This window comes from Asterias rubens, chromosome 13, assembly GCF_902459465.1.
Source record: "Asterias rubens chromosome 13, eAstRub1.3, whole genome shotgun sequence".
NCBI lineage: Eukaryota > Metazoa > Echinodermata > Asteroidea > Forcipulatida > Asteriidae > Asterias > Asterias rubens.
Window position 1 is genome coordinate 15,074,304 of NC_047074.1, and position 25,371 is coordinate 15,099,674.

At 38.4% G+C, this 25,371-nt stretch overlaps 2 protein-coding genes across 5 annotated transcripts in view; one reads left to right on the forward strand and one right to left on the reverse strand.

Moving 5' to 3' along the window:
* The first annotated feature begins 184 nt into the window (after positions 1–184).
* On the forward strand, positions 185–18,688 carry LOC117298495 (cohesin subunit SA-1-like). 4 transcript variants are annotated; one of them, XM_033781778.1, is made up of 27 exons: positions 185–252; positions 1,277–1,415; positions 2,391–2,457; positions 2,741–2,857; positions 3,312–3,485; positions 3,763–3,967; positions 4,247–4,472; positions 4,799–4,922; positions 5,354–5,532; positions 5,941–6,157; positions 6,279–6,393; positions 6,563–6,666; positions 6,813–6,911; positions 7,386–7,535; positions 7,846–7,986; positions 8,206–8,276; positions 8,557–8,725; positions 9,216–9,465; positions 9,826–9,968; positions 10,163–10,264; positions 10,411–10,559; positions 10,699–10,830; positions 11,291–11,478; positions 11,852–11,978; positions 13,752–13,775; positions 15,347–15,479; positions 17,360–18,688. In XM_033781778.1, the coding sequence occupies exons 2-27, from the start codon at positions 1,402–1,404 to the stop codon at positions 17,384–17,386; spliced, it is 3,447 nt and encodes a 1,148-aa protein (XP_033637669.1). In that variant the 5' UTR covers positions 185–252; positions 1,277–1,401; the 3' UTR covers positions 17,387–18,688. The 4 variants fall into 4 exon arrangements, with proteins under 4 accessions (XP_033637669.1, XP_033637671.1, XP_033637672.1 ...); XM_033781780.1 differs by having other exon boundaries at positions 6,816–6,911; XM_033781781.1 differs by lacking the exon at positions 13,752–13,775.
* The window catches only part of LOC117298494 (multidrug resistance-associated protein 5-like), a 24,210-nt gene continuing 17,521 nt past the window's right edge, over positions 18,683–25,371 (reverse strand). Inside the window, exons 21-26 of the mRNA XM_033781777.1 lie at positions 24,762–24,951; positions 23,833–23,992; positions 22,533–22,611; positions 22,144–22,257; positions 21,750–21,914; positions 18,683–20,113 (exon numbers count right to left, since the gene is read on the reverse strand). Of these exons, the coding sequence (XP_033637668.1) occupies positions 20,009–20,113; positions 21,750–21,914; positions 22,144–22,257; positions 22,533–22,611; positions 23,833–23,992; positions 24,762–24,951 (813 nt within the window). The 3' untranslated portion in view covers positions 18,683–20,008. The remainder of the gene's footprint in view (positions 20,114–21,749; positions 21,915–22,143; positions 22,258–22,532; positions 22,612–23,832; positions 23,993–24,761; positions 24,952–25,371) is intronic.

The window sequence follows — 25,371 nt, forward strand, 5'->3', positions numbered from 1 at the left end:
TAATGATATAGCTGGTAACCTTACATACGCTTCTTTGTATATATCTTCACAACGTCCGGGTACCACTGAAAATATTTTTTTCTGCGTACTCCTTCACAAGAGGGCGCTCTAAAAAAAAACACATAATTGATAACTGGTAATCATTTGCAAAATCAGTATTGCATAGTGGAAAGCTTAGGTACCAGCGGGTTTCTAAATTTGCAGACAATTTTCGCGAACTTTTTGTCTTCCCGCGGAAAACAGAAGCCGGAGGTAAATATACATATTTTTTTATTTTTCTAAGCAATATTATTTAAAATGCTGTATGCAATATTGAAGAGAGATGGTATATAGTGTTGTTTTTTAGTTTTTCAAGGCAACAACCGTGACAATTCGTTCAATTTGTGTTCATTGGACATTTGGGTTGGCTCAATATTTCCCGGGAAAACACACACAGATGCAGGGGGATCGGACCGTCGACCGTGCGTGTAAACAACAGTCAACACACGTCCAAAAAAGACGTAGCGCATCATGATGATGATGATGTCTAGATCATGATCAGAGCATCAGAGACAATGATTACCAATGCCAATGTGGAAAACTTTCCGTAGTCCTTCATACATCATGTATGATCCTGCCAGTGCCAACACTTTTTCAAAGTAATTTTTTTATAATTTTTTATTAAAAAGAAAAACTAAATCACTTCATTTGTTCATCAGGACAGAAGTTCCGTCTTCATCATAAATTATATAAACAATCATAATGAACAAGATTTAAAGCAATCGCACAACATCGGTAAAGAGCATTGTCCAAAGGCCCACACTTCGTGTATCACAACTTGTTAGAAAATTTAGGCTCAATCGGTTATCGGAATTTGGGAGAAAATAACGGGAAAACCCACCCTTGTTGTTTCTGCACGTTTCGCGGTGTCATGACTTGTGTTTAAATCAAATCCGTTATTCTCGAGATCGAGAATTGATAATTGTTTGAATGTTTTCTCAAAAAGTAAAGCTTTTTATGGAATAATATTTCAAGGAAGTGAAGTCTTTCACCATTTAGGCCTACCTTCTGTAAACTCTGTAAGTTATTTGTAAATCTGTGAACTTTTAATTTTTGTTCTGTTCAGAAAGTGTCCAATGGTTTTAATATAACTTATAAGTAAACTAAGTAAGATTGAAATGAAAGTGGTCACAGGATGCAGACAACATTCACCTTGTATATTGTCTACCATACCATCCTTATGATATTGTATTGATGATAGACAATTGAAAGGTTCTCTTTTTTGTTTATTTTAAAGACAGGACAAGGTTCAGGAAGTATTTCTTTAGTTGGAGGTTGTTTTCAGGACTGAAAACATAGAAGGGAGCAAGAGAAAGGTTGTTTCTAAAAACAAAGGAGTGCTCGTTTGAGATTGTCAACAATATGGACGTGCCACAGTAAGAGATCACTTAGGCCTGGGCGAATTATTCGAATATCCGGTTAATGGCAAACAGGTTTTCCTATCCGTAACCGCGAATGCCTTTTTTTTCTTAACCGGATATCTGCATAGGGCGCGAATACCTATTTATATAAACCGGATAGTTCTGTAATTACAACCAAGTAACCGGATATTCTTTAATATCCGAATATCCGCGAACGTCGGGCGACAACTGATATGAATGTTTTGTCTGAATCCTTATGAAACTTCTATTAAGACAGCATAAAACAGCATAAATTAAGTATTTATCTATGCTCACCTCCGTGAAGAGTTAAAACAATGACATTTCCGACGTATTTTGTTTAAAGATTACAAAAGTTTTCCTTCACGTAGAGTCAATCACGATCAAAAGAAAAAGCAAATCGCCATCTTTAAATTAGATCCGGTCATTTTTATGAATGAACCGAGTGACACTGTCTAAAACTAATATCAATCCGCCCATAAGGTCTCATTCACAAACGAACAACGCCCTCTAGCGGCAAAAAAACTATTCGAATATCCGGTTAATTTCGGATAGTTGGCCAGCGGTATCCGAATAACAAAATTTCACTATTCGCCCAGCACTAATCACACTGTTATTCCCAAATCCCCAATATTGATGCAACAGGGCTCGATTTTTGGCCATGATTTTTTGGTTAAGTATTGTTGTAACCTTTCACTTCTAAGGTTCCTCTGTATGGCAGGCCTTGAATTATTTTAAACCCCCTTGAATTAAACCACAGAACAGTGGTTGCCATGGTTCCCCAAGCTTTTGCTGTGATGCCCTTTGCAAATAGCCCTTTGCAAATATCCAATACAAATATAAATTTTCCTTATTGAAGTGCCCCTTACGCTATGGTAAAACTCTGTATTGAACATTATGAACATCCACAAATCTGGTCCGCTGTTAGTTTGGTAAAAATCACCACTACTATTTTTATTCTTTTCCATCCAGGGCAGAGCACTCTGATGACAGTGATTTTGATGAAGGAAGAGGGAAGAAGAGATCGAAACATGAAGGGGTAAGTCAAGATGTACCTTCCCTCCCCCCCATCCTTTTTCTCATGACTGGAAACACCCACCAGATGGCTGCTTTTTTTGTATCTGAGAGTCATTAAATGAATGAAATGAAATTTATTACACTGAATGTAAACACTTAAGCATTTTACTAAATGAAAGGTCCACAAGACTACCAGACTTTGCCTGTTGTGAGTTTACTGGCCCGACATTATAATCACTGGCCTCGGGCCTGCATTCAAGTCTTATTGTTTGAGCCTTGAATTGAATTTTTTTTTTTTTTTTCAGGCTGGGAAGAAGAGTAAGAAACATAAGAGCAAACCAAGACCAGAAGTGGAAGTAGAGAACGTTGGAGAACCCGTCACCCTCTTTGAGATCGTCAGACAAGGAAAAGGAGCTCTCCAGGTTGGTCCAATAAATGCTTTCATTAGAAAAAAATTATGCAATCAAGCTTAGTGAGTTTTTTGTCGGAAATACCGTTATGAATAAACACACTAAACAGGCCAACAATGAAACTGAAAAAAATGTGTGTCTTTTTGTAAACTTTATGTAACTTATTTTATATTTGAATCCCAGTCGTGACACTTGTGTCCTTGAGAAAGATGCTTTACTACTATTGCTTCTCTTCACCCAGGGGTATAAATGGGTACCTGCGAGATTAGAGGTTGATATTGTGTAACAGCCTTCGGAGAGCCACAGCAGCCCAGGGCTGTATACTCACAGGGAGCTGAGAAAGATTAAAGGGATGTTATTGGCCAAATGACCAGGACACTAATGTAAAGTGCATTGATAGGGTTATTGTAAAATGCGCTGTATGAGAACTAGTAATTAGTATTATTTTTATTATTTCATTTTATAGACCGTTGTGGATGAATGGATCGAGTCATACAAAGCGAACCGCGACACAGCTCTCCTAGATCTGATTAACTTCTTCATCCAATGCTCTGGATGTAAAGGAACCGTCACTCTTGAGATGTATTCCAACATGGAGCATAGTGACATCATCAGACGGATGACGGAGGAATTTGACGAGGTACATGAGGACAAAGATAATCTTTTCATAATCAGAGGCAGTTGCATGTGAGACTGGTGCAAGCTGTGTAACTGTATTCAGTTCAGATATACATTTATTTCCTTACTTATATGAAAAATAACGACAAATACATGTAAATATGGAGAAAAGCAAAAATATCATTAAGTAGCAGGAAGCAAAATTTGTACCTTATAGTTCTGAACAGAAGATAAGTGAAGTATTGTTTTATGACCATAATATGTTTTCTATTATTTATTATACATTTTTTATTTCCTAGGAGAGTGGTGACTATCCACTGATAATCAACGGCCCGCTCTACAAGAAGTTCAGACAGAATTTCTGTGATTTCATTTCTGTGTTGGTGCGCCAATGCCAGTACAGCATTCTGTATGATCAGTTTATGATGGATAATGTCATCTCGCTGCTGACTGGTCTCAGCGATTCACAGGTCCGAGCTTTCAGACACACTAGCACGTTGGCAGGTATGTACAAGCTGGCAATTTGGATTTACTGCTTCCAAATTGTATTGTACATTGATCACTCGAACTATAATTAGAATAGTTCTTTTTATTTTTTTTATTTTTTATGGAATAGTGACAATAATGGTCTTAACCAACTCAAGCTGGGACCATTAATTGTGTATTCAGAAAATGAGTTTGGCACGATTGTTAACTCAATACAGCATTGCAGCCAAACTAATAAATAGTAACTTGTCTGTAAGTTTCCCTCTGACTATTTTACTGTGATCCTTTTCTTGACAGCTATGAAACTCATGACGTCGCTAGTAAATGTCGCCCTCAATCTCAGTGTCAATTTGGACAACACGCAGCGACAGCACGACACAGAGCGTGCAAAGCAGTCCTCTAAACGAGCCAGCGAGAGAATCGAGATGCTGCTGGCCAAGAGGCAGGAAATCATTGAAAATACCGAAGAAGTCCAACAGATGATGAATAACATCTTCAAAGGCATCTTTGTTCATCGTTATCGGTAAGGATACAAGGTTTTTTTTCTTCACTTTGGTCAAGTTGAGCTGGGCAGCTAACATTTGGCTGCCCAAACTAAGCGCTCACAACAAGTGTATTAGACAAATTAAAGCACATACACTCACTCCAAATAAAGTAACAGTAGACACATTAGAAAAATATATGATTCACATGTGAATAGAAAGAAATGTACGCATTTTAAACATTTATCCAAATTATATTACTCCAAAAGGAATCCTTTCTCAAAACTTGTATACTATCAACAGCTGCACTATTTCTCAGCAAATAAGTTTTTAGTCATTCATTTTTGTTGTTTGTGTTTGATATTAGTGATACACAGCCAGAGATTCGTTCCATCTGTATGGGAGAGATTGGTCTATGGATGAAGAACTATAGTGAGATGTTTCTGAGTGATAGTTACCTTAAATACATCGGATGGACTCTTCACGACAAGGTACTGCAACAAAGCTGAAACTTTCTCTTGATTAGAGGAGACTGATGAGGAGGGGGATAAGTCAACTCCTTTTTGACTGGAGTACTTTGAGTGTGCAAGTTTGGTTATTTAGAGATTGCAGGTTTGAATCCTTGCCAGTCATGGTATTCTTGCTACCTTTAGTCCGAATTCTCTTGGGGAAAATTCAGACAAAATTGTGATTGAATAACTCAAAAATCTATCTATCTGTCGATCTATTTGAATTTTGTTATGGTAAATGGTGTCAGAGTTTCAGAAAATTGTGGACTTTGGAGGATTTAGGAAGGTTTCCATTGAACATTTACAGAACTAGAGCTAAGCAAGAAAATGTTACCATAATTTGCTTTTTAATTCTTTGGGATTGAGTATAAGTAAATGATCTTGATCTAAATCTACATTCTACCCCAAACCAGGTCGGTGACGTTAGGCTCAAGTGCCTCTCTGCCTTACAGACTCTCTTCAGCATCACAGAGCTCGTCCCAAAGTTGGAGCTCTTCACAAATCGCTTTAAGGATCGCATTGTTTCCATGACACTGGACAAAGAGACTGAAGTAGCTGTGCATGCCATCAAACTGACCACTCTAGTTCTAAAGTAAGGAATGAGACAATGTCAATCAAATAAATGTATGGGCTCGTAGACATTTTTACTCTACTAAAATCCCTGGAATTGTGTAAATTTAACTAAGTGAGCTCCTAAAAACTTGGTCACGTTCCTGACACAAACAAAATACATTTCCGTAGGCACACGTTGAAACCCGTTGCTAGACAGCATCATTGTACGGAGTTATTCTACAAAACCTGCTGGCATCCTTGGAACGTCAAACTACATATGTATATTCACTTCAGTACATGTAGTTTTGCTCCTGTAATTCGCAGGTCAATCCCCAAACACATACGGTGGAGTTGATGGCCGTCTAAACACAGACAAATCAGGTCCGAAGTTTCCTCGTAAGTTACTTCACTGCCAATCTCCTATTAATGCCTCTTTGTTCCTCTTTAGAATCAACGATGAAATCTTATCAGCTGAAGACTGTGAGAATGTTTACCAGCTAGTCTATGCCTCAAGCCGTGCCGTTGCCCAAGCTGCTGGGGAGTTCTTGAATGAGAGACTATTCAAGAGGGAAGATCCAGACAGTAGTAAAGCTAAGAGAACCAAAAGACGGAGTGCTAATGCACCCCTCATTAAGGACTTGGTGCAGTTCTTCATTGAGAGCGAGGTAGGATTCTGAAGAGACATTTGTTGTGTTGTGCCAAAACCGTGATTTTTTAATTACACTGACACACATCGATGTAAGGGTAAAACCAAAATTAATATGACTTGTTTTTGTTTTATCTTAGCTCCATGAACATGCAGCTTATCTAGTGGATTCTCTATGGGATATCAATGATATGGTAAGAGATTGGGATTGTATGACGGAACTCCTTCTTGAAGAGCCTGGACGTGGTGAAGAAGGTTAGTGTAACAGGGTTTACCCTTAATCTGTGACTAGCCATCAGAATCGGGCTTTCTTTTCTATTTTTTTTTTTTATGATGTGGCATGTCTTGCCCGAGCGGCATAGAGCATTGTGGAGTTCTTGTTGAGATGACACGTTTTGATAAAGTGTGTTTATTTCATTTGCAGCGATGGACGATCGACAGGAAACTGCACTGATTGAGATCATGGTTAGTGCGGTGCGCCAGGCAGCACAGGGTCATCCTCCAGTCGGCCGTGGCTCTGCCAAAAGAGTAAGAATTAAAACGCAGAAAGTCTCAAAGTTTGTAAAATGTTAATATGCTATCCGAGCAGACATATAGTTTCCTCTGTTACATGTATTTAAAAACTTGCTGCATGTATTTCCAAAAAATCATATGTGACTCGTCTTTAATTTCAGCAGCAGATGTTGACCAGTAAAGAGAAGAAAACAGTGCAAGACGATCGACTCAAACTCACAGAGCATTTCATCGTTAAACTACCAGAACTCCTCTCCAAGGTACGTCAATATCGTTCCCAAGGATGTATGATCTCGCCCTCATTCCACCAGAATGCCTTGCGCTATCATAACCCCTGGAAGTGACTTTGAAATGTCCAATTATTGATAATTTTAAATCCTGTGGTTGATCTACACACTCTGCACACACTCTCAAAAGGGTCACAGCCCACACCCCCCTTCACTATAAAGCGTCAAATCACAAAGCAACTGGTTCCCTCTCATTCCTTTGATCTTGTAACATGGTCCAATTAAGTCCACTGTTTGGAAAAGTAGCTACTTGGAGATAACAGGTGTAAGTTGACAGATGGAAAGATGTGTCTTTTTAGCCTCTTTCTTTAATTTTTATTCCTGTTATTGTTGTGCGTTGAAGAATAACACATCTTAGCAACAACCTTAGCAAGAGTTGCAGCCGTAGCTGCCAAATTCCAATACGGCTTTACATTCACAAGCAGACACTCTCCTCTTTCTTTACAGTACAAAGTGGATTGGGATAAAGTGTCTAATCTTCTGGAGATCCCACAACATTTTGAGGTTGAGATCTACACAACGAGTCGTCTTGAGAAACATCTGGACTCACTCCTCAGAGAGATGAAGGAGATTGTTGAGAGACACACAGAGAGTGAGGTCAGTCATTTCATGAATATTCAACAAGTGGCAAGCAAGGTCGTATGGCTTTTGTTGCCCCAGGTCTCGGCCTTTCAATGGAGGTGCCCTTTGCAAAATGAAAATGGCCTTGCCCTCTTAAAGACCTGTAGTTGCCAAATCATTTTTCCAGTTTTATTAACCCTATCCCCTAGGTCAACCAAGGCTCGACCAAGGCTCAAATTTTGGCGGGAAAAACAAGACTGCAGGGCTTGTTACTCAAAAAAAAGTAAAAGTGTCTTCTGATTGATTGATTGATAATTGATTGATCGATTTATACTGTTGTTCACAGGTTTTGAACGCTTGCTCCAAGACCTATGAGTGCTTAATGAGAGAGCAGTACAGCACAACGCCTAAAGTAGACGTAGCTAGGAGTACTTTACTGGATAGCATTGCTGAACGATTCAATCTTAGTTATGATGTTTTCCAAACTGTGAGTATACTGTTCCTTTGAGTTGTGGCTCTTTATATGTATTACTTAAGTTGTGTTCGCATTGGCCTTGAAGCATGTTTGTCACTACATCCTCTCTGAGAAAATTTGAATCAAGTCTAATGAAATTGGCCAAAATCAGTTTTTTTATCATTTGTTCAATTCAATTTCTTTGCTTTTCGCTATAAATGTTTAATGCACAGTGTTTGTGTTCTGTTCCAGACAAGCCAACCGAATGAAGATGAAGTGTATGCTTTGTCATCTAGCATCAAAAGGATAACCGCATTCTTTGTGTACGTATTTGTTTCTATTTTAATCTTTAAGGGTCCACTATTTACTGGCTCCCACAGGAAGCCAACAACTTTTAATGGCAGGGAGGAGGGGTGTCTTTGCAAGATATCTGTAATCCTGCTACAAAGAACTGATTGCTTCACTTTATCAGAGGGTTAGATCAGGGTTTGTCTGTATGTTGGTACAATGTTGTCAAGATCACTGTTCAAAGTGCCACTCATTTTCAGCACAATCTCAACTAGACATTGTATTTTGATTGTGTTTTCTGTGTTTTCTCACCAGCTGTCATGATTTGACGCCATGGCAACTGTTTGACATGTTATTTGGATTAGTGAAGAAGTCTCCAGAGCGAGGGGATCTACCTGAGTCAATCTTCACCAATGCTGTGGCATGTACTCATTACTCTTTACTGTGGAGTCTAACAAGATTGAATGAACACAACCCAGATAAGGTAGGGATTGAGGCTTGTTATGCCCAAGCAAACTAGAGTATTGGACTCCAGTTTTGGTGGCTGTGGCCATAGCACATAGTGCAACTTCAAGGATGACATTTTGGAGACCTTTTGTTGAAAATCCCACTTTGTGATCTAAATGACAATCCAACTCAAAAAATCAGTCCTGGTTTTCTGCCTTGGGAATTATTGTTTGGGGGTGGGGGGGGTCCATCTGTCATCAGGCTGATTGTTCTAAAACTTGAAATGCTTTGATGAAGACGAACACTTCTAGTGTCATGTGTGGTCATGTAAAAGAAGTTTTTGATTGAACTTTGCAGCAGTCACATTCACTTTCCGTCCTTTTTGAGTGGTTAATGCAATCGCCAAGAAGAAAAGCCATTCAAATTACAATATTCACAGCATTTACTTTGGGATTGTCAATTATTGTTAAACAAATCTAAATTCTTGTATGAAACTGTGTTCTATTTGTATTCCAAATTTTCTTCAGTCTGAAATGTTACATCTTCGTAAGCGAACCAGTGAGGTAATCCGAACCTGCTCCAAGCTTCTCTTAGACAGCAGTGATGCCATCAAGGAAGAAGGCTTCATCACTATCTGTGATCTCCTCATTGTCTTTGGGAAGCAGATGGGTTCCAATGCTGTCCTGGCGCCACTCATCTATGACCCTAATGAGAACCTGCAAAACATGCTCTCAGACTTCGTCCAGGAACATGTCTTCATTGAGGAGGAGGAAGATGGTAAGCAGGAAATAATTGCTAAACAGGAAATTCTAAGTGTCTTCCAAATTGCAAGTCAAGGATCGACTTCTTCACGGTATTGGGTTCCCAAAAACATAACAATATATAAATAAATAATAATAACCAGTTCTTATATAGCGCATTTTACAATAACCTATCAATGGTCTTTCCATTTGTGTCCTGGTCGTAGGGCCAATAACATTCCTTGAATCTTTCTCAGTTCCTTCGGGAGCTATCTATCCCTGTGTTGACGGCCTCCCTAACTATGTTACATGGTAACTATTCTTGTACTCTGTATTTGTGTCTCTCCTTTGTTGTTTTTTTCTCCTATAAATGTCATCTTTTCTTATTTTCTTGAAGATGATGATGAAGAAGGAGATGATTCCCATAAGATTGAGATTCTTCATAAGAGACGTAATCTCCTCGCCTCCTTCTGTAAGCTCATTGTCTTCAATGTTATCGAGATGAAGAATGCTGCTGGAATCTTTAAGCACTACATGAAGGTATGTCGCTCAAGATGTTATAGTTTTGTCTTTGTGTATTGTTATGTTAACCTGTGTAGGTTTGCTGCTAATTTCTTAAAGTGACTGGGGAAGTCCCCTTGTGGCACATTTATTGCATAACTTCAGAGCTTGAACTAAACAAAATTATATATAAAAATTAACTTAATTGTGTTTTGTTTTTGCTTGTATGATAGTACTACAATGACTACGGAGACATCATTAAGATGACACTTGCCAAATCCAGGGAGAATAACAAGATTGCTTGCGCCCAAACCCTCGGACTTAGCTTGACTCAGGTGAGTAGAAAACACAGGATTTATCTGGGTTTTGTCTTGATTTTAAAATTTAAATCTTTTTTTGAGTTATGTTGGTTCTGAAAAGAACCGGTTGTTGATACTCTTCGCATTGATCTCATTGTTTTGTTAATTTCATTTTGATTTAGTTGTTCCGTGACATGAAGAGTGAAGAAGGTTATGACGATGTGCGAACCCAAGCTCAGCTCAACGCCATCAAGGAGCTGGCTAGAAGGTTCTCTCTTACCTTTGGCTTGGACCAGATTAAGACCAGAGATGCCGTGGCTGCACTTCACAAGTAAGTTCGAATTACTTGTTGCAAAATTGTGACCTCAAAATTTGTATCGCACCCGCATACGCAGGAAGTATGAATCGGGTTTAAGGGCACAAGTGAAGCAAATTTCTATTGTTTTTCTGCTTCTATTTCTGTTATTCAGGGAAGGTATTCACTTCAGCCTAACCCCGATGGACAATCCAAACGAAGCAGACGGCCCGCCACCAAACCTCGGCTACTTAGAAATACTGGCTGAGTTCACAACCAAACTCATGAAGATGGACAAGAAAACTGTGTAAGTCTTAAAATTCACTTGACCTCGTTTCACACTATTCTTTTCCTGGAAATAACGACCGGTTCTTCATCACACTTGGATTGCTTTACCCCTGATCTACCCACCAAATGGGCTTACATTCCGGGGGAAAAAGACAATCTGGAGTAGGGATAAGGGTAAGGGATAAAACCCTGAGGTATTCTTGAAACATGCAACAGTAAGTCCTTGGAAAAGGGAACCCCTGTAATCGCACATACTTTAACCCTGATTTTCGGCGTCAACAAATTTCCTGCAAATGCTTTTACCGATTTGATCCAATTTTCACAGTTTGATTGGGCGGTGTGTTGATTGCAAACTGGAGGACATTATACATCTTTGGAAGAAAAGAAAAAAAATTCTGTATTGGATTCTTTAGAGAATTTGAATGCTTAAACACTTTCAAAAGTAAAGCCGAACTATTCTGTCTCTGTTTTCATCACAGCTTAACCTACCTTGAGAAGAATCTGAAAGAAGGCATGCTAGGCAGACAAGAAGATCCGTGGGCTCCACTGCGGACGTATCGCAACAGCTTACTACAAGAGGCTCCTGGTGAACAATCTGGAAAGTCTCATAAACACATAAAGAAACATCGCAAGGGTGGTGTCAAGAGAAAGCTAGCCATGCAAGGAGGTGAGTATTTACTGCCAAGTCTTCAACTTTTACTTCTTCATCCATACTCGGCATTAGTGGCGTGTCGTTGTAGAGCAGATAAGAACAACTGACTCAAACTCTGGTGTTTCTGATCCCCCTGAGTGTGGGTTCGAGTCCCAGCAAGACACCTAAACTTTACTGCTGCATCCTTTGGATGGGAACCCAGCACACTTCTTAAGAGATGGGGTTCAACCCGGTGTTCCTGGTTTGATTGACAGCATACTGTGCCACAGCACCTTGTAAACCATTTCATTGTGCTTTAAAGGAATAGACCTCATACTTCAAACGTTGTTCTACAGTTATGAAAGCTTGCAGTAGTTATTCATGTTTTTTGTGTCTTCCAATCCTACAGTTGATGATGGTACAGACAGTCAATGGATGTCTAAGCATCCTCACATGGGTGGCAACCAAAGCATGATGAAGCGCCCTCGCTTGGAGGAAGAAATCTCATCCACGCAAGGATCTGAACGAGATTTTGAGTAAGTTATACACCCTAACCCACTCTATGGAATGTGTTTTAATTGATCCCAAAGTTTGTTTGTTGCATGTCTGTAAAAGCAGAGATAAGAAATTTCTGACTTAATGTCTGCTTGTTGAAGAAAAATGCTGCCATCTTTTCAGTTATAGATAAATCCTGCTCTCTGATTTACTTCTGTGATGCTGAAGATACTGTTCCCACAAGCTCCTTGAAATATTGAACTCCAGGGATTACTAATAATTAAATGTGGAAATGCCATCATTTTAACATATGTGTACCTCCTACATTGTGTATTCTGCTGGTTTAAGACCTTTTGTCCACAATGACTCTCGCCTCTGGTAAAAGTGGTAGAAACACTTTATGAAAGTTTTCCTGTTTGACATTGACTCTGGCTGTGGCATTGTGGCTGCTGCCCTAGCCATAGCTAAAGTCACTTTATGAAAGTTTTCCTGTTTGACATTGACTCTGGCTGTGGCATTGTGGCTGCTGCCCTAGCCATAGCTAAAGTCACTTAATCCATAAATCCAGACACAGTCTTTCTCTTAAGTTTCTTTTCACTGATACATTTACTGTGTTATTAGAATTAGATGAATGGATCAAAAAAATATGGATAAAAGAAACTAAAGTTTATAATTAGAAATAGCTTGTTAACCCTATTGAATAATTTGAATAATAGCAATGCAAAACTCAAAACAAACTAGTGTTTGGTTATAATCAATTGTACTAGAAGTCAACCCATCTCCCAGAGTTCAACATCATCATGGTTAAGAAGCCAACCCAAGAAGAGTCGCCAGGCAAAGAATAAGAAAAGTTATCCCGGCGTTGGCTCCCGGACCAGATCCGGCAGATCAGCGTCTAGGTAGTCCTTCATTCTAAACTCAAGTTTTGAAGTTCAGTTCCGTGTTGATGAAGTTTATTGTTTTTATATATCAGACCTTGAATATTCATGCTAACAAAGGGTGAAGTTGACGGATCCTTTTAGCTCCATCATCCTGCATGCTCTGGACACATCACAACCAACAAGAAAGATTTTAGACAATGTTGACAACCGCTTTGTTTCATCATTTCAATAGTTTTGTTTTTTGTTGAAATTAATTCATCTTTTATTTTTTCAAAGGAAGGTACGATATTGGTTTTCATTTTCACTCTTTCAGTGCCAAGGTTGCACATGTATGATCTATTTTTGTATATTCCGAAAGGGGCTTTATCACAGATGTGCAAGCTTTTTATGCATCCACAAACTGTCATCAATCGTACATGTACGACCCATATGTTTTCACAAGAGGGCATTATCACTCAAGAATTACACACAAGAGCATCATACATTTTGTTTGTAAAAAAATGACTTTTGTTAACAGAATTGCGAAAAGTAACCTGAAAAAGCTGGTAAATTTTCTGTTGAAAACACAAAAGAAAAGCGGGCACTGAAAGAGAAACAAAATGTTTACAATGTTTGTTTGCTGAAGTCTTTGGCACTTAAATGTAATTCGTCAGGCGTGATATTGTTCCAACTACAGTCAAGTTTTCCCAAGTTGTTTGCCTTTGGAAAACGTTGTTCTTGAGGCCTGAAAAATTAACTAAAGCCTACACCATGTGTACATGTACTTGTTGCCAATGAAATGGCCCTACTTTTCCCCCAAATGGACACATATCATGCGATAGTGATAACCAATGTTGGACCTTCCAAAGTATCCCCTATTTTTTTATTTTTTATTTATTTTTTTTTTTTTTTCTTCCCCCGCACCTCTCATTGGTTTCCTCTTTTCATCCATAGTTATGGCTCACAATGGACACCAAGGTACTAATTCATCCATAATTCCTGTCTGTCTTTGAGTTCATCTTAGTCTTCGATTTTCAATGCTTCCATCTCTCATTCTCTTTCACTGTTCCGTACTAATTCATTCATAATTCCTGTCTGTCTTTGAGTTCATCTTAGTCTTCTCTTTTCAATGCTTCCATCTCTTGCTCTCTTTCACTGTTCCGTACTAATTCATCCATAATTCCTGTCTGTCTTTGAGTTCAGCTCATTCTCTTTCACCGTTTCCAACTCCGTTCTTGTCTTCACCCTAATGTCCCTCCTCTCGGTAATGTCTGATGGGTTTTGTCCAATGTCACACACTTTGCACGTTTTTTGTTTGTGGCTGAAGAACCCGACACTTACACATGTACATGTAGAAACCAAACCTAGAAAACAAAACAAAAACACTGCCTTGTTTTGTACCCTCGCATGTACAGGTACATATCTTGTTAGTTTACATAAGTCTTCTCTGTTGAATACCTAGGGCCTTACCCTTAATACAGAAATGTATTATACTGGTCTCTTTCTATTTCATCAAGAACTTGTTTTTTTTTTTAATGATGTTGTTTAATGATATTATAAATTGTAGTTAAAAACACCTAGATAGTACTATGTATTTACCCAGTGCTTTTTAAGTACTAGAGAACGAACAATCCACAGGCATACAATACTTGAGTGGGATTTGAACCCGGAACCCTCAGTAATCTAAGGCAGAGTTCTGAGCTACTCTAGACCAGTAAGCATGTCCGTGGTGAGACGCTAGGATCGAATCCGACTGTTTCTGTTCAGTTCTTTCTCCTTTACCTTTTTTAAGTTCACCTCACTCTTTTCCTCATTTGGTTTTTTTTTTACTTCATTTTATTGCTGTTGATGTTTTTAGATTTTTTATCTTTGGCAGTGTAAAGCACCAAGATTTCCAAAGTTTTATTGACTGAAATGCCAAATAGTCGTTGGAGATTTGGATCATTTCTTTTTCGCATTGTTGAGTTTTTGTTCCCAATTCTTTCATTAACTTTCTTAAACTAAACTTAGAGTGTTGTAAGCAAAATTTGTATCTCTAAGTAAAATAGTGGGGAGAGAGAGGTATGGTGTCTTTGTATAGCAGCAGTGCTTTCCTCGTTAACCTCCCCCCCCCCCCCCCCCCCCCCCCAATCCCTGAAACTCTGTACAGGAACAGTCAAAATCAACCAACGTGAGCTTATGTAGGATCCGTACCTTGCCTCAATCCATAAAATCAAACGATTTGAGTTTATGTTGGATCCCCTGTACCATCATATCGGCGAATTTCAAATTTATCTCTGTGCTTCAACATCATTCAAATCCCGTAGTCGATTTTGGAGGACGCGTGGAAATTTCAGTTGATCACATGGAATCTGTATTGAATAATGCGTACATCATTTCACAAATAGTTGCCTTTCAAAACCAACACTACTCAAAAGAGATTTCCACATGGTGCTACCTCAAACTTAATCTAATTGTACTCCATGCAAAGTTTCAAATCCTACTTGAACCGTTGCCATCTTGAACCGTTGCCATCTTGAACCGTTGCCATCTTGTTCTCTTTCTTACAGGCATCCCCATCATCACCACGTCGATGAAGAAGAAGAAGAAGAAGAGGAGGAAGAAGAAGATGAAGAAGAAGATGAAGAGGAAGATGAAGAACAGGAAGATGATTTCCAAGAAGGCCAGGCCATGCAAGTTCTTGTAAGTCGAAACACTTTCCTCTTTTCCCGGACACTAAACTTTATTTAAAAATTTAGAATACTAAAGGCTCATATCTATAACTCATGATGCTCAAAGCGCTTCAATATTCAGTATTTTCATTTAAGGTATTGTGGAGATTAAAGTATCAGACCAATTTCTTGAATGACGTAACATTGCATTTTGGCCGCCTAATTTTCTGGCTTACCTGTGAAATACGCTTATAGTCATTATAAAAAGCACAACAATTGCCTTGATGTTAAGCAGCACTATGAAATTGGCCTGTGGTATTTTAGGCAGCAGAATGTGGGTTCGAATCCCAGCCATGGCACTTATGCCGTATAAAAATGTCAAACATCCAACAGAATAGAGAGAATGATTGTTTAAAATGGATGTTGAAAAATATTTTTATATAACTATAATTGTAGCTAGATGTTAGTTGACTTTGTTTATCTTCCCCCCTCCATGTAGAAAACTAGATCTAAGAGTAAGAGTCCCCCTGTAGTACGTAGACCAGACCAAAACAAACAGAAATCTAGAATGAAACGTGCACAACCCCGGAACAAACCAGCGGTGATTGTAGGGGTGCAAGAAGAGGAGGAGGGCATTAATGAGATAGAAAGAAACAAGCTAATGATGAAATGGAAACGAATGTGTGGGAAGGACGGAGAGAAGTCTCTCATCGGTCGGAATCAAAAACGACGACATAGGAAAGTTGTTTTGCCCAATCTCTTTGAAGATGAGATGCCGGATATTCAAGACGAATCATCTGTAGGTCATAGGTCATTGTCTTGTTGGTTTAGTTCAAAGTTCTTTGTTACAAGCATTGAAGTTTGTTGTTACGAGCGTTGAAGTTTGTTGTTACGAGCGTTGAAGTTTGTTGTTGCAAGCGTTGAAGTTTGTTGTTGCAAGCGTTGAAGTTTATTGTTGCAACGCTGAAGTTTTGTTAATACAGGTGTTGAAGTTCAAGCCTCTGAAGCCTCCCGTTGATTTTTTAAGATTGATGTTTTACTGGTTTTAGTGTAGACAATTAAGACTAGTGTAAAACCAGCAGTTCAAGTGTTTTGTTCTGAGAGAGTTTGGGTTTATTTCTTCAGATTTTTATGGTAGTCGTTCCGTCAGTTGAAGAGTTGTTGATATTTATTATGTGCGTTTGATTATTAATTAACCTTTTTTTCTGTTTGCATATTTTTTTATTGTTTTATTCGTTTGGTTCTCATTAATTTGTTGTTAAGTTTTACCTTTTTCTGAATAGGTAAAATGAACATTGTTCCCATTTTTAAGGATTTTTGTTAACCTCTTTTTTGTTACTTGGTTTAATGAATAAAAGTGTTCCAAACTTTGAGGCATGATATTCCTAAATTAGTCAGATTTTCCATTTTGGGAAAATCAGACAAATTGTGAAGAAATAAGACTGAAAAGTCCATTGGAGCCGACACCATTTGCAGACCCCTATTTCACGCCTGCTGTTTGTTTTAGTACTTCACTTTGTTATCACTATTTTCCTTCTCTGCTAACAACGTATTGACCCTGGCAATACCAAAAACAAGTACCAAATTTGTATTGATAGACTCCTTGCATTAATTGCGTCCCAACCTCAAAAAGTGCCCTCATCGAGAGTTGAAACCAACAGTTCTTTTCAGAACCACACAAACTCATTAGAGATAGTCATTACATGGTGTTACTGCAAACCTTTCTATATCGTATTTTCACCATGCAAAGTTTCAAATCCTACTCATCGAGGTCAATGAAGACCTATCATTCACGGAGAGTTCTGGCAAACACTACACCACTGTTTGACCTTGTTGATGGTGGCCTTTGCAAGGGGTCTATACTTTCATGCAAAATCTCTAACATTTCGTCTGTTCTTTTATTCCCCTCAGGAGGAAATGCAGATGGGACCGTTCTAAGTGCTGTGATTTTGCTGGATTCGTCAGACTGTGTCTTGTTGGATTCATCAGAGGCTGCGATGGTGTTGGATCCTTTAACAATGTTAATACAATACACTATATTCTGGGTGATTGTTCATTCTTTGTTGCGGGGAGGGGAGGGTTTAACCCAGTGGCTAGTGATGTCTGGACATACAATGCGATGATCACACAGATATGTATGGTCTCTTTATGGTTAAATTAACATGGGGAGGGGGAAGCGGGGGTTGTACAGTGATGGGTCTTTAATGTTTGTCAATAGTTTGTGCTTTGTAGCCTTATACATTTGAAAACAAAATCAGTTCTGTTGGTGGTATTTTCATCATACAAAGCCAAAATTGCCGGATGATTAAATCTGAAGTTTTTGTGAAACTCTGTGTCACTTCTCACTCTTGAATTTTCAGAATTTCTATGGACCAAAGTTGATCTTATCACGTTATTATAAAGACAGAGTTTTTCTTAACGTTAGTTGCAAAAGGTGTTTAAATTATTGTTATTTTTACCAGAATTTAGAGAGCAAAAGAAATTACGTCTTGTATTTCACCTCATGTTTTATTAAGATTAATGTAATGTCAATTCTCGTACCTACCTACTAGTAATTTTCCTTCAATTGTTTTTAAAACCTTGTATATATACTTTATTCTGCCATCTTTATTTAAAATGTTGTATTTCAACCTGTTACAAATGGTTATTTCAGTGCAAAAAAATATCCACTATTGGTCAATGTCTAAAGATTTAAAATAAATAAATGTTGAAAGTGTTTGAGTCGCACCTCCTTCTATTTCTCCAAGATGACACAAAATGACAGCATTCTGTCCAAATGCTAGCTAGCTAGTAACAGCTGAGTGGTGCTTGACTAGTTTAGCATTAGCTTTGGTGCAAGACCTTGTTCATTATCAAGTATCACGATTCACTCTCCACACACATTAATATCAAACAATCTCTTGGGCGCTGTAGGGAAAACGGCCTCTATTGGTTGAATAGTCGTAACGTGGGTAAGCGTTGAGTGTATGTAACGTGGGTGGCGTTGAGTGTATGTAGGCACACTGTGGTTTTACTGTCTCAACAAGAATACCTTGCATCAGGACTAGTTCAGTATCTGTATTTAATATGAAACGTGGAACAGTGAAATGACAAACTAACTTGTCCCGCTTTCGTTTTTGCACTGACACATTTTTTTTAACTTGATTGTGTTTTTGATTAAATATCTTTATTTGGAAAACCTTCATGGACAACTCATCAAGTCATGGAAATAAATGTTTTTTAAAACGCTCCGTAAACAGATTTCCAACTGAGTTGTGTTTTATTTTAAATTCAAATTGTTGACTTCAAGGTCTTATACAGGATAAACAAATCACCGTTTAATTTTATTCTGAAAGCTTTCTGATTACAAAATGAAACTAGAACACATTTTCCATCTTAAATGAAATCATATATATTCGAGTGAACTGTATACAAAAACCTAAACTAAAATGCAAGGTTAGGGTTATGTTCTCAGACTGTTTATAAACTAATATAAAACAAAATGTGTTAACAAATCTAAAAAAACTAACTACGTATCGCTGAACATAATTTTATTTGTTCCATTGTTTAATATTGATTACCAAAAATATAATATTTACTTTAGTATATTTAAAGAAATTTATTGATTCCAGTTAAATAAAAAGTATTTATTTGATTCCAGTTAAGTATAAAGAAAAAAGACAAAAATTGGTAGACCTACACAGATGAACTTGATAAATAGGTATGGTAAGACTACGAAGTTGGAAGAAAAACTAAAGGGCCATTTTCCAAACGTTGGATTGGGCTTCGGATCTGGCTTGTGAATTTTAGAGCATCGACAGTTCGCAAGTTGCTTCAACAAGAAACAGAGTCCGAAGCCTGTGCCAAGTTTTCTTTTAAAAAACTCCTTGGTCTTTTTCCCTGACTGTTATACAGGCACACTTATTTATTATACTTAAGGCAATATGCACCAAGCGTCCTTTTAAGAATGATCTAAAAAATTGTAAAACTTCCTACTAAAGATTTATTTATTAAGAATATTACAGTAAGTAAAAACAAACACAAAGAAAATGTCCATGCAAACACACACTTAACTAAGGAATACATGTCTTCTTTCACAAGACAGACACCAACCATTTTTTATTTCACAATCCACCTCATAAGCAGTAATTATGAGAATGTAATGTAATGACACTCAATTGCCCAGGGCCCAAGTTCATGGCTCTGCTTACCGCCAAATTCTGCACTGATCAGCAGTGTTTGCTTTAAGAGAGCAAGAGTCAATTTCATGTGTAAGCGAAGATTGCCTAGTAACGTGGAGTGAGCACACGCAAAAGCCCTGCTAACCACTAATAGTTTAAATTGTTAATTTTTTCATAGTGTTTCTGCATAGTGATATCCGCCGTTTGACATCTATCAAGGTTTTAGTGAACTTGGGGAGAGAAATAAAATAATACTAAATATGCTTGAATACTCACTTAAGTAAGCGCTGATTCTTTGCTTACAGTTCGCAGAGCCATGATATTGGGTCCTAGAAGGTGAATCAACTGGTCAAAGTAAAACACACCTTCAGCTCGGAGACTGTAACGGATAAAATTATCCTTAATCATCTAGACTTCCCTGGTTGTGTTGGGCAGCAATTAACATCCCACTAAATTGAGATTTAGGATTGGCCTGTAGGACTTCCGGCTTGTCAAACTCGGCAATCTGTTCATCAGCAGAACAAAAGAATACAAACAGGAAATGAAAGATCAATGTTTGGTTGGGGTCAGCGTCTTCTAAGCACCTTGTAAACACAAAGGCGCTACATAAATTAGTCTCAAAATTCATTAACTTTAAAACCCGTCTTAAAAAATTGTTTCTCTTTGTTTGAGCACCTAACATTACAAGGCCACGGATGGCCACTTAAAGGTGAGAAATAAATTGATCCAAATCAACTGCCATCAGGGGAACGTTGCCACCTACTCCTGGGCTGAAAACAGGGTTATCATCTACTACGAGCATGGCTGGGAGTGCAAAAAGCACCCAACTTTTTATGAAGCAATTATTGTTTCATGAATAGGATTCAAAACACACACTTTGCTGCTGACAACAGCTTAGGTCCAGTGAACTAGACCGCTCAGCCACGACACGTGAGAGGGAAAGGTTTAGTGCCTTGATCAAAGGCTCAAGAGGCATGAACTGGATTCAAACCCACACTCTGCTGCTGACAACACCAGAGCTTAGGTCCAGTGAACTAGACCACTCAGCCACGACACGTGAGAGGGAAAGGTTTAGTGCCTTGATCAAAGGCTCAAGAGGCATGAACTGGATTCAAACCCACACTCTGCTGCTGACAACACCAGAGCTTAGGTTCAGTGAACTAGACCACTCAGCCACGACACGTGAGAGGGAAAGGTTTAGTGCCTTGATCAAAGGCTCAAGAGGCATGAACTGGATTCAAACCCACACTCTGCTGCTGACAACACCAGAGCTTAGGTCCAGTGAACTAGACTACACGGCCACGACACGTGAGAGGGAAAGGTTTAGTGCCTTGATCAAAGGCTCAAGAGGCATGAACTGGATTCAAACCCACACTCTGCTGCTGACAACACCAGAGCTTAGGTCTGGTGAACTAGACCGCTCAGCCACGACACGTGAGAGGGAAAGGTTTAGTGCCTTGATCAAAGGCTCAAGAGGCATGAACTGGATTCAAACCCACACTCTGCTGCTGACAACACCAGAGCTTAGGTCCAGTGAACTAGACTACACGGCCACGACACGTGAGAGGGAAAGGTTTAGTGCCTTGATCAAAGGCTCAAGAGGCATGAACTGGATTCAAACCCACACTCTGCTGCTGACAACACCAGAGCTTAGGTCCAGTGAACTAGACCGCTCAGCCACGACACGTGAGAGGGAAAGGTTTAGTGCCTTGATCAAAGGCTCAAGAGGCATGAACTGGATTCAAACCCACACTCTGCTGCTGACAACACCAGAGCTTAGGTCCAGTGAACTAGACCACTCAGCCACGACACGTGAGAGGGAAAGGTTTAGTGCCTTGATCAAAGGCTCAAGAGGCATGAACTGGATTCAAACCCACACTCTGCTGCTGACAACACCAGAGCTTGGGTCCAGTGAACTAGACCGCTCAGCCACGACACGTGAGAGGGAAAGGTTTAGTGCCTTGATCAAAGGCTCAAGAGGCATGAACTGGATTCAAACCCACACTCTGCTGCTGACAACACCAGAGCTTAGGTCTGGTGAACTAGACTACATGGCCATAACACGCTCAGGTATAGCCTCCTAGGGTCTGTACTTTGCTCTCCTACCTTCCTGAAACTGAAAATAATATAAAATATCTCACCTCTCCTTTATCCATGAGCATGACCTTATCACAATCCAGTATGGTATTGAGCCGGTGTGCTATGATGAGGATTGTACATTCCTTGAATGCATCACGTATCGTTTGTTGAATCAGACTGTCTGTCTCAGTATCAATGGCTGCCGTAGCTTCATCCATCAATAACACCTGGGGTATGAGGGAAAATAACATATTGTGTATGGTAGGATTGGAGCTTCATCCATCAATAAAACCTGGGGTATATAATCAACACCATCAGACTTTTAATTCAATATCAGATGTATATCAGATTTCAGATTTTGTTTGCCCCCACCCCCCAAATTATTATTATTATTAATTGTATTTAAGATTAAATTCATAAAACAATGAAGATCAATTCAAGTGGTCTATACCTCACCTTACTGTTTCTTAGCAGCGCTCTTGCCATGCACATGAGTTGTCTCTCACCAACGGAGAAATTCTCCCCGTTCTCGATCACCGTAGCCTCTAGTTGGTTATCCAAGCAACTAATCTGTATCAAAAGAATTTACATGTAAATAAAAACAGCAATGAGACAACCTCATTCCCAGGGGTGATTGATCTCACCACGCCATTTTGTTTTTCCAGCCTTTGCTGCTTACTAAAAAACCCTTGTATTGGTGGCACATACTAATAAGGCATGCCTGTGGTTGATCCACTCTATGTGCACACTAAAGTATGCTAGCCTGTAAATAAAAGACACTATGTCAAAGAGCCACTCATAATTAATTAAAGCCACAAAGGGTTGAGACATTAAGGTCTAATTACCGTTTGTTTAACGTATGTCTTTTCCAGTGCAGCCCAAAGTTCCTCATCAGTATGCTGGTTGAGAGGGTCCAAATTGAATCTGCAGAGCAAGATGAAAATGAGTTTTTTTAAATGATTGTCAGAAAAAACTTAAAATAATCCATTGCAGGGATCAAGAGTAGGGTCACGCTTAGGGCTAGAGCTACACTGTATGGCTAAGCCTAGAATAGGGCTAGACATACCGTTAACCTAATAATAATTTATGCATTTATATTGCGCCCATTCCATAAAATGTACACAAGCGCATAACATAATAATTATAAAAATATTAACAATTTACAACAGGAAAAAGTGAGGAAATACAGCAATCCATACAAATGAAAATTCAAGAATCTAAGCCTAACCCAACAACCCTTACCTTAAACCTTATCCTAACCCAAAACCTATAATCCATAACCCCAATCCTTATATACCCTTGCGGCATCCCTTACCCTAAATAAAATCATATTGCATTTTCTTTCAAAGTTGGCTGAATGATGATAAAATCACAAGGGGTAAGCCTTGCATTTTCTTAAAAAGTTTGCGAACAAGGATAAAATCACAAGAGGTAAGCCTTGCATTTCCCTTAAAAATTTGCTGAAAGTTGATAAAATAACAAGGGTTAGGCCTTTTTTTTTTTTAAATGGTCCTAAAATGAAAAAAATCCCAAGGGTAATAATAATAAAACACATTATAACCCCAAATCCATTAAAAGCCATTCAAATCATTTAACCACAAAAAGCAAAATCATTAAGAGGTCCAAAATGAGATCCACAAAATATGATCATAAAACAATATAGATAAAAGTCGGGTAAACGGATATATATATATTATAATCAATCAAAGGCATTTAGGGAAAACCACACAAATTTTCCTAAGATACACAAACAGAAAAAATAGAAAAATGCAGCCAGTATAAATCACAAAAAGGAGGTGTAAAACACCATTGCCGTTATAGAACCACAACAATAACAACCGCAACAATGATGTAAAACAATTACATTCTCTTTAAAAATGAGCCGAAAAAGGAAAAAATCACAAGGGGTAAACCTTGCATTTTCTTTCAAAATTGGCTGAAAATGGATTAATCACAATGGGTAAGCCTTGCGGGAAAGCACAACTATGTGTTAGTCAAATATAACGTATGTGGCTGATGGGATTTCTGGAAAATCCTTTCATGATTGGTTGTTAAACAACTTGGCTGCTTAGACAAATTAGAATGTTTGAAACCCAAGCTGCCTGCAAAGATGGCCTCTTACAGGAACTACATTATATTACACACCTAACAGTTCCAGCAAAGAGTACTGGGTCTTGTGGTATGATGGATAGCTTGGAGCGTAGATCATGGAGTCCAACTGTTGATATATCAACGTCATCTAGAAGAATCTGACCTGAAACATTCTCCACCAAGCGGAACAGGGAAATACCTAGAGAAGACTTGCCTACAAGTAAAAACCAGGAGCATTCAAATAGAAAGTGTAACTTTAGAACTTGTAATAAAGGATTTTTTTAAAGCTGTCGTTCTGTGAAAGTAAAAGGACTTCTACATGTCAAACTTAAATTTGGGTTGAACAAAATATAAATTGACTAGAGCAGCAATCTTTTTCCACCAACTTCTTAACAAAGACTTTTAAATATTTGTATTTATATTTATTACATTTCTGGGGATTAATAATTACAATAGTGCACACTAAAAAGGTAAAAGAAACTTGAACAATACAGCAAAGAGCAATTTAAATACAGTCAAGAAAAAAACCAGCTGGAGCCCTCGAAGGATTGCCTACAATAAAACACAGTTCCTGTCAAGAGGCTCTCCTCTCCATCCAGCTCATCCAAAAAAGAACAACAATAAAATAGAATTATACATATATCATGTATATAGGTATTCTATATACATGTAGCAGGCAAAAAGCAAAGACACATAAAAATAGACATACAAGGGCATACAAGCAAGGTAAAGACATAAAATAAAAAACACCTTACAGATAAAATGAAAGCACAACAATATAGATTATAGTATACAATGAGTAAAAAAAAATTGAGTTAAAAGTGAAATGAAATTACTTTCTAACGTTTTGGCAAAATATTTGTAATTACTTTTGAGTGTTGTTTTTATATATTATTTGGAGTTGGGTGGGTTGGAAATAGGTAGAGTTCTGAAGAGGAAGGGGTGGGGGTGCATAGGGTTGGGGGAGGGGTGTGTTTACGCACCTGATCCTGTTCTACCCACAATGCCAATCTTCTCCTTGGGCCGGATATGACACGTAACTCCCTTCAGAACTAAAGGCAGCTTTGGGCGGTACCTCATCTCCAAATTCTGGATTTTTAAGTCGCCCTCTGCTGGCCAGTTCTGATCAGGTTTTGTGTCCTCGATGTGGGCATCTGCCTCTGAAGGCGTTTTCTGCAAAGATCAAAAATTTTGTTTTTAGAAATTGTTTGACATAATATACCTTCTTTCTTTTGATGATCAGTTGACTTGTTCTATGGTTCTTGCCTTTCTCTGTTTCAACCCAACCTAAGTTTGTTGAAGGCTTAATGGTTTAATGATACAGAACAGACTGCTGAAGACATTTCATAGTGTGCGAAAGAGCTGAATAAGCCATAATTTAATAAATTCAAGTTAAGTCCCAAATCTTTCAGGGCAAATCTCCAATCAAGTTCCAAGTATTTCAAAGTAGGTCTTAGAAGTCAACAAAGTTAAGCCTATGTCTCACTTCAGTCAAAGTCTTAGACTCTTAGTGTCTGAACCAAGAATAATCTGCGGTGATTTGTTTCAAGAAACAAACATATGACACTGTGTAAATGACCAAGATGTATTCTT